Genomic DNA, 14,557 nt, shown 5'->3' with positions numbered 1-14,557 from the left:
ATTTATTTCAGAAATTAAAAACATGCACCTTTAATGCAAAAAAAAAAAAAGGCACTAGGAAGTGTTAAAACTGTGTATTTAATCCATTCATGCAACTGGCAGAAGCTTTTATCCATAGCATTTCAAGGTATGCGTTTTATCGGCATTTGTGAAAATCAAATCCACAACCCTGTTTGCAGCATCATGCTTGCACCATGAACATTATGCATTGAATGCTGGTTGAGCAACCATGGTGTTTACCAATGCCCTGATGCTCTCGGGACACGTGTAACACAAATAGTCATGAATTAACATATCAAAGCACTGTACATGATGGCTGATGTGGACATTTTAACATGCCAGTGTGTTAAACAAACAGCAATCAGTGAAGTAGCCTGATTACATACACATTCACAAGCAACACACTAAACCTGCACTGCACTCAATATCTGCAGACACCTGCAGTATCGACCACGAACTCGGAGCTAAAATTCATCTGCCATCTATTTCAAATCTCAGCCTCTGCTGCTAATAATTCAAGCCCCCAGTGAAGAATCGAGCTCTGATTAATAGCTGATAAATCAGTAGCTTGGGGTGTCATGTGCATATGTGAAATATCCATGAGTGTGCAAGAACCAATGAGATCCAAAATCAGCTGCCAGCATCCACCCTTCCCCCCTCATCTTCCATCCAGCCCAGCAGGGGGAAGCAGCCGTGTGTGTGTGTGTGTGTGTGTGTGTGTGTGTGTGTGTGTGTGTGTGTGTGTGTGTGTGTGTGTGTGTGCGCGCATATGGGGTAGGCATAGACAGAGGGAGAAGAGAAGGACAACAGACCATGAAAATGTAGTGAAGTGCCAACCTTTTACACTAAACCATTCATCATGTCCACATCCCAGTCAGATTGTATCTGCTCAGAAGCTCTCACAGCAGACTGAATCTAAAACAACTCAGCCAGTAGTCTAAACAAGGACCATCAGGACAAATCTGTGCTTTCCAAGACCACAAAAGCGCTAATATTGGCCAACCAGATAAAAATGATAATCTGAATGTCTTTTCTGACAGTTGTCGCAATCATTTCAGAAGTGACAGGGGCACTGACCAAGTTTTGGAAAATCATTTTCTCTTTTTCTTAAAGGAATAGTTCACCCCAAAAGTAACTGAATAATCCAGTACTTTTCAAACGCCTTCATCTATCAGTCTTGGGTTTATGCGTCTTGGGTTTATGCCTCACTCAAATGTACCCATTTATAAGTATAGTTCTCTGTCTCTAAATTATGTCTGAATAAGCTGTTATAAAGTTATAAACTGTTTTCAATGCTTGCCATTTTTAAATATTGAAAATATAAATGATTATTAATTTATATGTATATATTCATAAAAAAATAAAAATAAAAATTATAAAAACATAAGAATAACAAAATTGTTAATAATAATATTAATTTACAATAATAAATTATTGTTAATATTAATACTAATAAAATAATAATATTTATTATTATTATTATTATAAATATATGCATTTGTTTGTTAGTTCAGGACAGGTTGTAATATGTGTGTGTGTGTGTGTACAATTATTTATACATAAGAATAACAATAATACTTTTTAAATTATTATTATTACAAACAACAACAATGTATTAATAATAATAATAATAATAATCTAAATAATAATAATAATACATTTTTGCCTTCTTTTATAATATTGCTGTTGCTGCAATAGTGCAATAAGCCTCTCAAGGCTGTGCATTACAGTGAGTATCACCAATAACTTGAACGGAATGTATTTTTCGAGATGACACAAAATCTATTTTAAACATGTTTTTAAAAGAAATAAAGTATATGGATGTGTGGAGGAGGACATAAACTGCAATCTGCAGTTGGTCCATCCTCCAACTATGGATTTTACAGTGTTTACAGGCACAACATAAAAGTGGATGGGTGAACATCACTAAGGCCCATCTTTAAAAAAAATCACTATAACGTGGAGTCTCTCTTGTGGCTTTATTGCTTTATGTAAAAAAGTGCCTTATTTACTGTATAAACACTTGATGAAGTAGATACAAGGATCTTGAATGCTCTGATTTTGCTAACATAAAAAAAAAAAAAAACTTGATTTAGCTCACCATATGGAAACTTTGCAAATAAGTGGCATATGGGATGTGAAAAAAAAAAAAAAACATGCCTGTGGCAGATGTGAGAGGACCAATCATAGAAACTCCAAGAAATCTGCATGTCAGGAACATCCGTGATATGACAGAGAACAGCGCATCTTATACTTGCACGGGACAACACAGATCAGTTGTGTTATTTATAGGATATTTTGCAATGAGCCCTTATGAATTACAGTCTCAGATGACAGTAGGAAATTGTGCTCATCTTTCAAAGGAAGTCTGTGCATGCATTTCAGAAGTGTGTCAGACCTAAAGCCACAGCTCACCTCCGAGGCTCCTGGGATAGTCTCAGTCTAACACAGCAGAACAAGACGAGAAAAGAAAAGACATTGATGGAGAGGATAGGGGAGAGAGACATGCAAGCAAAAAAGAGAGTGGCTGTTTCTGGCCAACAAACTGCTCATAAGAGTATCTGTGAGTTTAAGACCTGACCCCATCTCCAGAGAATAAGGCTCTCTTTTAATAACAAGCTCCCTGGAAACAAAATTCTGATCATTCCTAGTCACCTGACTCCATGAGACAACCAATAACGTAGTAGTTATATTGATTTAGGTAACAAATGCTCTTCAACATAGCTGACTACTACATTTACATTGCATATCCAATATCATTGGATACACCCACACATTGATCCAAACCTGTATGACTCTCTTTCTTCTGTGAAACATAAAAGGTTTCTGGTGTAAAACATCACATTTCATAAAACTGATTCATATTACTTAAAAACTAAATTCCAAGTTCTCTGAAGTCATTTGACATCTTTTTGTGAGGAACAGGCCAACATTTTCTTTAAAAAAATCTTGCCCTAGATGTTTTTATAAAGTTCAAGACAGTTAATTAGATGAATAATTCAAGAAGAAGAACAAATCATTCTTTTGAGTCATATCTTTTTAATGAATCATTTACTCCAGTTTTGAATGAATCCTCAATGATTCTGCTCTCAAATTCAACTTGGACAGACACTGACTCACTTATCCGTTCGCAACAACTAACAGCTGTTGGAGAAGAAAATTATCAGTGACTAAGTCCTTAAATTTCGGTCTGTTCATCACATATGTTATTTTATGAAATTAGAAGACTTTGAATATAGTGCAGGATTCATATGGACCACTTTTATGATAACTGTACAATGCTTTTGAATCCTATTTAAAACTTGAAATCTCCAGTCCTCATTCATTGTAACTGCATGAAAAAAGTGACCAGTTTGATTTGTAAACCAGATCAAATGGTTCATTAAAAGAACTGAAAAAATTTTTTCAGTCTGTTGTATATAAAATTTGTATAGCTTCAGACTTGTATGGTGCTTTGTTATTGTGCTTTTTGTCCTTTTTGGACGTTTTCACTATGAACCGCTTCTGTATGTAAAATAGGTCTGTGAAGATTCTTTAAAATTTATCTTAATGTGTTTCATAGAAGATAGAAAGTCATGCAAGATTGGAACAACATGAGATTAGCATATTCATTTTTGGGAAAACTATTCCTTCAAGACATTATGCAGAATATTAGTATATACACCTTAATAACATATATATACACCTTAATAACATTTCTCTGATCTAACTAGCAAATGGTCATGTGTATTAGCTTGAGTGGGTGTGTTTCTGAGCTTTTTAATGTCTTACCCCTGTCGGTATCGTAGAGAAAGACGAAGCGATTCCATTCGTAGTGGTCTAGCAGGCTGAGAAGGGCTCCTCGTATGGATGGCCGCAGCTGTAAGACAAACTGGCTCTCGCCCTCGGTGGGGAAACTGGGCGTGATGAGGGAGATGTGCAGTGCGCCGCAGAAGGAAGTTAGCGTGTGAACCGACCTCTTGTCGTACAGTCCGAAAATGGCGAACACGCCCCGTGAGTACTGCGAGCAGACTGCAAAGCACAACAAAGAGGAAGAGAAAAAGAGTGAGATGCTTAAAACATTAATTACACAAAACCGGAGGGAGTACTGAACATTTAATTGACTTTAGAGCATTAGGACCCAGCTGATGTTAGTGTTCTGGTACAGGGCTTTTCCGTGGGTGTTTGAAACATTAATGAAACAGCCTGGGAGACCCTTCCACCACCTGAACAAGTACATTTATTGTCTACATGAATTCTATTACCAGGTCAGCTCATTTGAGCATCGTAGTTTTGAATGTTACACAAGAATGACAAATTAAGAAAACAAAATACAAAAGCCATTGTTTAACACAAGGAGGGAAATGATATCTGGAGAAAGTTATTTGTTAGCATTTTGCCTCATCTCAATCTCAAAGGCAGTTTCTCAGCTGGCATAGAAGCCCTGGAAGTTTGTGATTTGAAATCTTTATTGGGACAATACGACCAAGGTTATTTTTGAACCAATCACATGAGCTGTAAATATCATGTGAGTAATTACTCTGGGGTAATTAATGACAACACTGATTATATTAATTAGATATTATAATAATTATTTATAATAACCAATAATTATTTTCATCTTATAGCTGACAACCAGTAATGGACAATATTCAAATTCTATACTTTTTTAATAAGTACAATAAAAAACGTATGTGTATAAATAAATACGTAAAAAAAGTTAAATCGTTAAATAAGTATATTTAGACATCAAAACATTATGATATAAAGTTATATTCATTTTGAGAATTGCTAAAGATTACATTAAAAGTAGTATTAAATTATAATAGTTTTTAAAGATTAACTTTAAGACAGCATTACAGGACAGCAAAAAATCTCTAATATCTAAATACAATTTTATAAGTATGTAATATTGGCTAATATAAATCCCATATGTACTGATAAAATAAAATTCTGCAATATTGGTCAATATCCTGTATGTTAGGTATATATATATATATATATATATATATATATATATATATATATATATATATATATATATTATATTATATTATATATATATATATATATATATATATATATATATATATATATATATATATATTATATATTATATATTATATATGTGTGTTTGTGTGTATATTAATTACACACAAACACACATATACTGTTCAAAAGTTTGGGGTCAGTGAATTTTTTTAAAGACCTTAATAGGCCTACTTTTATTCAGCAAGAATGCATAAAAAAGACTTATAATTGTACAAAATATTTCTATTTCAAATAAATGCTGTCTTTTTTAACTTTAATGGTTTTCACAAAGATATTAAGAAGTGCATTTTTTCAATTTTGATAAAAAAAGTTTCTTGAACACCAAATCAGCATATTAGAATTATTTCTGAAGGATTATGTGACACTAAAGACTTGTAAAGACTTGTGTAATGGCTGCTGAAAAATCAAAGGAATAAATTACATTTTAAAATATATTCCAAAAGAAAGCAGTTTTTTTAAATTATTGAATTTGAGTTCATGATTTTAATGTTGTTTTTTTGTGGCAGGCTAAAGACTAATGACAGACTGGTGATCTTTGAATAAAAATATGTTTGTTTCAGGTTTGAAATTCATTATCTTTTATTATGCTATGTAGTCTAATATCATATATATCCGAACACCGTCCCGAATTTCAGCTGGTCACCCTAACCTTGCCCCTTGATTTAACATTGGAAAAGCTATAGGGTGCTTGCTTTCTAAATGGACTTTTCAGAAAGAAAAAAAAAAAGAAAAATGGAAAATTGGATCAGTTCTATGTAGACTTGCTCATTATTGAGTCAGAGCTTCAGCTGTAAGTGCCAGCAGTTTCCAATATACACTTTATATGCTGTATGATAATGAGCTCCACGCTTCTCCTTGTGTTTTTGCAATGCTGAGAAACTTAAGTCGCTGCTGAAAGAAACGTCTGATCTACTGCCTCAGTCTGAAGTGAGTAGTTAAGCAGGCCCTTCTCTGAAAATGTCTCTCATGTCTGACAGTTTTGCAGTTATTGTCAGTTTTCCCCTTTTCATATTTCTTTCTTGCACCAAGTCCGACTTCTCAACTTTGAAGCTTAACTGCATTACGCTAAATGGAAAAACCAATTGGCTTTGATGATTTTTGCTTTCCGGTTTCTGTTCCGAATAAACAGCCAAAAAGACAACTGCATGTCAAAACTAACAACACGTTTTGTAAGCTCGCGGCAATGAGGGCATTTTTGTCATTGCACACAAGTGGGTTTATCTAATCGATGGTATCATACATACGTATTGCTAAAGTGCTTTGTTGTAGTTAGGTATTTTTGTATGATTCTTTCTGATTGGCACTAGCATGTGTCTGAAAGTAATTGTGGATTATTAGCAGGATCTTATTGTGCCATAAGTATAGGTTCTTTGATCATGGATGTGCTAAAAGCACTATCTCCATGACTCCACAGACTACATTTGCCTCGGATTGGGGGAAGGGAACGGAAAGACACCTGGATCTGATGGTGGGGAGCATTATTCCCGCAAAGAAGCAGAGGCCAGTCACACACACACACACACACACACACACACACACACACACACACACACACACACACACACACACACACACACACACACACACACGTTGGCTTTCCATGTTTTATGGGGGCTTTCCATAAACATCACAATTTTTAGACTGTAAAAACTGTATATTCACCTAAAACCCAACCCTTACAGAAAACTCTCTGCATTTTTACATAAAAAAAATGGTTTAGTTTATAATATCTATTTCCTCATGGGGACCAAAAAAATGTCTCCACAAGGTGAAATATTTCTGGTATTACAACAAAATGTCCCCACAACATAGGTTTACCAAGACCGCGCACACACACACACACAGAGAGAGAGCTAGACAAGAACATTCAATGTTTCTGAACCTTTTTTGTCTTATGCACATGTAAAGCCCCATTTTTAAGGCACAAGAACCTCTTCTTTGACAAAAAAAAATTCAGTAATGTGTTCATACTAGGGCTGGTCCGAATACCATTCTTTGAGCTTTGAAGCTTCGGTAGTGATCAACACCGAATATTCGAAACTTCAGAGGGAGGGGCTGAACATTTTCTTCAGGAATCTCTGTGTATCTGTCTGTCTGTGTGTTTGCATTTTTATTATGCCGAGAACCGTTCATCCAATCGACTTCACACGTGGCGGGTGTGTTGCTGTGGACCAAAGTGCAGTGTCGCATTTGGTGCAATATGGTTAATAAACAATTAATAAACCGCAGAACAGTGCGAACCGGAAGCAGCGCACCTCACCCCCAAAAATAATTTCTGGAAGCAATTATATTCAGGCTGTATTCTATGGAAGCCCTGAACCGCATGGTGAAGAAAAAAAAAAGAAAACTTATCTTGTTATTTCGAGATATTAAGTTGTTATTTCAACATAATATCCGTTATTTCGACATAATATCTCATTATTTCGACATAACTCGTTATTTCGACATAATAAGGGGACATTCTAATCTGCATTAAGCCACATTAAGCGTTCTTTTAATGGTTTTCTATTGGAGGAAAATGCTTAACGTTTAATTAAACATGTTTGCGTTCATATTCTGGGCTCATCTGATTTTTTTGTACATTGTATAGCCTATTTATTATGATTTTAGTATCATAATGATTAATAAATGCACGCACAATTATCCGTGAACTTGATAAATGTTGCAGATATGTTTTACTATGCACAAACAAATGCCTTTCGACTTATGTGTGCAAAATTCAGAATTAAATGAATGTGCAGAAATTTGTACAGTCTGTAGGCCTACTATACGTGTTGTAGCCATTAAATAGGCACATTTAGTTTATTTGTAGTCTACACTGGTGATACAAAACACACAGGTCTGTTGAGAACAATACTTTTACTAAGGTAGCCTAACATTTTTCTGACAAACAAATCACTCCCAAGTCAGAAATTAGCAGTAATTACTGACACAGTAAAGGGTAGGCTATTTAAATAAATAATAAAAAACCCAAAACAAAACAAATATTCGAATCCCAAAATTGAACATTTTGAATGGGTTCAGCCCTAGTTCATATGGCAGTATACTTGATATAATTTAATATCATCAACAATATTATTAAATAAGACCTTTTAAACAACAGCAACAAAAACATTGTGAGAGGAAAAAACTCAAAGTAGCATAATAGCCTATGCATTTTGTTCAAAAGTTTGGGGTCTGTAAGATTTGTAAGATTTCTGCAAAGCTGCATTTATTTGATAAAAAAAAAAAAAAAAAAAGAAAAAAAAAAAGAACTGTTTTCTATTTTAATATATTTTAAAATGTAATTTATTTCTGTGATGGTAAAGCTGTATTTTCAGCATCATTACTCCAGTCTTCAGTGTCACATGATCCTTCAGAAATCATTCTAATATGCTGATTTGCTGCTCAAGAAACATTTATTATTTTTATCAATGTTGAAAACAGTCGAGCTGCTTAATATTTTTGTGGAAATAGAAATGTATTCTGCCACAAATACTATACAAACAAGTTTTAAAATAAATTTGTACATTATTTTCTCTTTCCTCAAAAAAGAACAGAAAAATCATTCAATTAATATTATTTGAATCTATTACCATTCAGTTTTAAATAATTCAATTAATTGTTTCTTAATTATATATTTTTATTATTATTATTATTATTATTTCCCTGGTTGGGAATCACCGCTTTAAGAAAACCGCTTTTTTGGTCTCCTTATTATATTTACCCACCAGTGGAAACCACATACTCACACAATCAGCTCACATTGTCATGCCCTTCAACATCTGAACTCCACTTAAACAATTTTGCCTGAGACCTGCATACCAAGTCACAACGCCATAGGCTAGATGTTTATCCAATCAGAGAGAGAAACAAGATTGCGGCAGATTTTTCACACTGCAGTCTTTCTGTTCCACCTGATTTGCACAGTTAACCCTCTTTTGAATGCTGCTCAATACATTCTCTCACAGTGCATGCCACACCACACATCCCAAATGAATATCTGCCACAAAATTGAGCACAAAGAGAGCAGTAATGTCAACTTCCCCAATTTTACTGTCGGTTTCCTGTCTTCCTATAATCCACGCAGCACTAGAACACAGAAACTGTATTCCAGCATTCACATCACTGAATTGATCGTTTTTTTTAAATGTATGTGTATAAGCCAACCCTATTTCTGAAATTAAATATAGTTCTGTGGCCAATATATAATTGAAAGGTCTATTGTTGTTATCTATGAATGACTGATATGAATGCGATTAAGTATTGTATATAATAGTGTCAGACTACACTAAAATACATCACACTTCTTAATTGGCACCCTTGTTGCTTTAAATTAATGCTTGTCGACTGATCATGACATTACGCGCATTCAAAACAATGCAGGAGCGCTGACAGTTGCTACACTGAACTGCTATCTAACACATATTTGAAATTGCTTATCTTTATAGGGACAATGCATATTTGACATAAGACTAGCCTAATTAATCTGGGGCTACTGGAAAATGACATGGTGACAATATCGATTATAAAAAAATAAGATATTAAAATCCTGGCCAATACAATAACCCGATAATTATTTTCATGTTATGGTTGACGAGCAATAAATGCAAAGTTTTAAAACTCTATACTTTAAGAAATAAAATGTTTTAAATAATTTTAGGCATCAAAACATTACGATGTAAAGTATGAAAACTGATATTCAGTTTGACATTCTGGATATTCATTTTGACATTTGCTAAAGAGTACATTTAGCAGTGTTAATAATTTTTTTTTTTTTCTTCAAAGATTAACTTTAAGAGAGCATTGGATTATGGCAAAATAATCTCTAATATCTAAATACAAACAATATTACAATTGTCTGATATTTATCTAATATCTACCTAAAAAATAAGTTTAAAATTCTGAAATTCTATTATGTTAGTTGATAATTGATATTGTAGCAATATATTGTACATTCAAAATACACCTATATATAAAACTAATGCTCAAACTAATTCTTATTGACCGATCGAGACATGAGTACACATCCAAAACAATGCATGACCGCTTACAGCTGCTGCACTGAACTGCTATATAAAGCCACTAAATGCAATCAATAACAATCATCAAATAAATACAAGAGAAACAGAGACTGGTAAATAATAAATATGAGACCTTTTGTAGAATTATAGCCCACAAATAGAATAGTTTTGTCTTTTCTACAAGCCAAATAGGTTTTTGGATATTCCTGTTTTTTAAAAGCACAAAAAAAAAAAACAGAGAGGAATTTCCAAGGACAGCTCCAGCCAAGGGAAAGGCCAAAAAATAGGGATGTTTTCTCACCCTAGTGTCAAATGCATCATCAACGACAATGGGAATTTAATGTTTTTGTAAAGTAGAAGTTTTCTGACCAGACAGGCCTTTGGAGGAAACCGCAGTTAGATTTTCGATCTCGTCTTGGTCTTGAGACTTCATAAAAGTGTTACAGTCACACTTCTTTTTACTGCAGGGCTGGATATCTTCCAAAGTCATCACATATATCCCTGGGGGGAAAGGAAGTGGGGGTGGGGTGGAGGTAGTTGCGCTAAAAGGAACATGGAGACTGCTTGTAGCAATCAAGGCCGCAAATTATGTAAGCAAGATTCGCACCAAACGCTCCTCCAATCCAGCAACCCCCTCGAAACAACCGAAACTCCAGCTCAGCTGTTTTCTCTGTCAGCCCGACCTTTTTAAAGAGACCACGTCTGTTTAGGAAAACAACCCAAGGAAGGTTTTATTTGACATTTTCAAAAAGCCACAGCTCAGATGCCCTTTGTGTGTACTCAGGATACTGTAATCACACAGCGTTTCAAGCGGAGCCGTATGTTTTCCCTTAGGAGTGAAAAGAAGGGTTGGTATTTAATAGGCTAGATTTTATCAACTGTTCTATTAGAGTTTCGTTTGTGATGATGCAGCTCGGTGATTGGCAGTTTCCCCACTGCAGCGGTCCATTTCGCTACGGCCCACACTAACAATGACCCCTAAAGAGCCTCTACCAACATTCCACACAAATGAACAAGCAGGTCAGTGCAGTTATCCCGCACTTCTAAAATCGATGAATGTCTCTGTGTGTGTGGATAGCACAATCTCCATTCTGTTTTATATAACATCAAGCACATTTAAAGGGGAGGTTCACCCAATAGTCATAATTATGTCATTAATTTATTACCATCATGTCATTCCAAACCTGTACATCTTACTTTCTTCTGCAGAGAACAAAATAACAGATTCAGAAGAATGTTTTTGTCCATACAATGAAAGTCAATGGGGTCCAAAACAACATTGGACTTTTATTGTATGGTCTGAAAAAAGCATTTTCAAAATATCTATTCTTTATGTTCCACAGAAGAAGAAGAAAAAAACATATAGGTACATGAAGGTGAGTAAATAATGACATTTTTTAATTGTCACTTTAATCTGACCTTGCTGCCTTTTTCCATAGCATTCTTATTTTTTTTAAACGACCCAACCAGAAAGAGCATTTAGGACATGCTTAACTCTGTTCAGGCTTATAGCCAGATTCTTGACATCACCAATAGCTAGCTTGGATATTTTATAGGAGGGTTTCAGATTAACATCTGTGCATCTGCAAAATGAATGTTCCCCAAAGGCGAAATAAACCTGCTTGGCTTTAATTCATTTGATCTATACAGGATTCTCAAACGAAGGGATTTATGACACAATAACGGCTTGCAGGTCTTGCCTTCTGACCCCCCTAGTTGGACACCTAAAAGCCTAGCATACATAAGTAGGAGAGGGGCGGGGAATAAGTGAGGCTCGACTGGCTCCTGATTCTATGTAAACCATGAACTGCAGAAAAACAGATCCCGCTTTCCGCTTCACGCATCACCGCCGCTGACAGCTTCACTCGCAGTGCGCTTGACTTCATCTCCCACAATGCCTCTGGGACAGAAAAGATGGATTAGTTGTCCCTGTCTGCCCGGTCTCTCTTCTTCAGACCAGAACCTTAAAGATTATGACAAAAATGTGGGAAAATATGGCAAAAAAGAAGCAACCATTCAATAATGGAGAAAACTGTAGAAAGGTGAGGGAGGAACTTGATTTCATACCATTTTAGAGGTGCTTTAGGTTGAGGGTAATGGCTCTTATTTCAGTGTAGGAGGCCATGGAGAGCATCCTTCAGTGCATGAGTGCTTTATCAATACTAATAGCCTAACCCATCCTCTGGTCACATAAGGAAAACTAACCTTTCTAAGGGCTAAATGCTGCCTGTCACTACATAAGAGATGTGGATATTCCCACTACAGAATCTGTTCTTTCCCCCCTTATTTTATTGTCGGGTGACTTGGGATTGATGTAACATGGGATGACTTGTAACATTATCAGTTTAACGAATTAAGTTCCATCAAATTAAGGATGTTTTGTGGGCAAAAATGATCCATTGTATGTTGTCAACAGCGTAGCAATGTATAAAGCAAAGTTCACACAGAAGTCACTTTCAGTCTATTTAGAAAAGAGCCACAGGAGTGAAATCAAATGATAGTAGAAGGTGAAAGTCTGTGTAAATAAACATTTTGATGAAAGAAAATGTATTTTCATGCTTATAAATGGATGTTAAAAGTCAGAACAATAGTCATTTGAATAATACGAGTCTCTTGTTTGATTTGATATAAAACATCCACATAAGCTTTTCATGTACATGCTAAAAATCCAAGTTGAATAGAAATCCTATCTTCTGTTACTTAGTTACATCCACCTGGTAAAAAAGATTAATTTCTCTCCCGAGATCGGCGTGTTCTATATTTATAGATTTAAAAAAAAAAAAAATTGATGGGAGACGTTGAAGCACAACTGCACAGACAGAGACAAGAGAGTGTGTCGGCGTCACTCACGCACTCAAATGCGCACTGTGACTAATGCTGGGTGGCAAATGAATAAACTAACACTTGTCAATGACATTTACAAAATTCGTCATCACAGGCATTAATGGTGAGAGGCGAAAGAGAGAGAAAACCTTTGTGCAGTCTGTTCTGGAAGCAACAGGAATCACATCAATGAAGCTTGAGGTGTACACCTGTAACATTAAGCACTGCGTTTAATTCCCATGACCTCACATCATGTTGATGTCACACTCACTGCTGCTATTTGTAAAAACACACAAAACGCAAGTGTGATGAAGCTGCTATGCAAGATACCTTGTTTTAGACAAATTCTTAGGGGGAACACAATCCAATGCTACATTAGATGCTAGATACAAGGCAGTTGTACTATACATTTATATATATATATATATATATATATATATATATATATATATATATATATATATATACACACATACACACATCTGCAGTACTCATGCCTCCTGCAGCAGGTCTATGGCATGTTATTCTTTCTTCTGGTGATTTTCAGAGTCAGTGGAAAGGTCTCTTCAGTGTCTATTTGGGGTTGGGTTAGGGGTAACTATTCTCAGTAAAAAATTGAACCGTACCGTTCTCCACCCAGGGTTCGGCACACACTTGCACACACTTGCACCGCGGTTCATCTTAAATCTGACGACGCATCTATAATATGGTTTTTGGTTTGTTGAAAATAACGACGCGTAAAACAGACAGTGTTAGGCTAATGTATGTTTCTGTCGATGGATACGCATTCTGTCTCTCCCTAACTGTGTTCAATAGGAGTGCCGTATGCTCTAATATGACCAGGCATTTACGCCGTCATCGCCCGGGTGTTGATAGCGCCAGCAAAGGTAAGACCTGAACAGCACATGTTGCTATCTGTGTTTAAACTAAACTCATTTAAGCCTTGCCAATTTAAACATTCAAGCGCAACAACACGCGAAAGAGAGCTCGCGTATGCTGTGAGAACATTTGTGTGCGCTCATCCCAAGCGCGCACACGGACAGCACGCAAATATTGAGTTCTCTTTCAAGTCTTGCGCTTGATTGGACATATTCACACAAAAATGATGTCAACATGCCCATCTTGGCAAGTATCCTAGGCTTGCTGCGATAGCTGGTGTTGCCGGTGTTACATGGTGTTCCATCACTTGCCCACCGCGGCACCACACCCCACCATAGTTTCGATTTTTTATAGTAATAAAAATGATTTAATTCAGTTAGAGAACAGACAGAATATGTTAAAAAATAATAAACATTTTGCAGATTTTGCAAAGTATATGTAAACTTTTGAGCACGACTGTATATATAACTGTACAAGCCTAAAATACAATTCAGCAACCATCTACCCTCCTAAAAGAGAGACTGGCTGTCCCATAATTCAGTCTGTTTTATGGTATCATACACCAGTAAAACAGCTGTGAATACTTTTGGAACTGTGTGTGCTTGTGCTGCACAATATAGTTCTTCCTCTGTTCCGCCAGACCTAGACATCAGTAAATCATTGGCACGCTGATGTTTATCCAAGCAATCAGACGATACATATTCATATCCTTGCAATGCTGACATAACACAAGCAAATGCGCCTGAGATGATAGCAAAGGTTGGCATCTACATATCACAGCTTATTCCTAAAAGTCACTTCCTGTACAGAGTCTCTGAGAC

General features: G+C 35.7%; 1 protein-coding gene across 4 annotated transcripts in view; it reads right to left on the bottom strand.

Annotated features, from left to right (window-relative positions):
- Positions 1–14,557, bottom strand: part of gria4b (glutamate receptor, ionotropic, AMPA 4b) — a 90,974-nt gene that overhangs the window by 35,462 nt on the left and 40,955 nt on the right. For all 4 annotated transcript variants that reach the window (XM_079898558.1, XM_079898560.1, XM_079898557.1 and 1 more), the window contains exon 3: positions 3,772–4,011. In XM_079898558.1, the coding sequence (XP_079754684.1) occupies positions 3,772–4,011 (240 nt within the window). The remainder of the gene's footprint in view (positions 1–3,771; positions 4,012–14,557) is intronic.

This window comes from Squalius cephalus (assembly GCF_949319135.1).
Source record: "Squalius cephalus genome assembly, chromosome: 17".
In the NCBI taxonomy this organism is placed as follows: domain Eukaryota; kingdom Metazoa; phylum Chordata; class Actinopteri; order Cypriniformes; family Leuciscidae; genus Squalius; species Squalius cephalus.
Note: the sequence above shows the minus strand (reverse complement) of the source record. Positions and strands in the feature narration are given on the sequence as shown.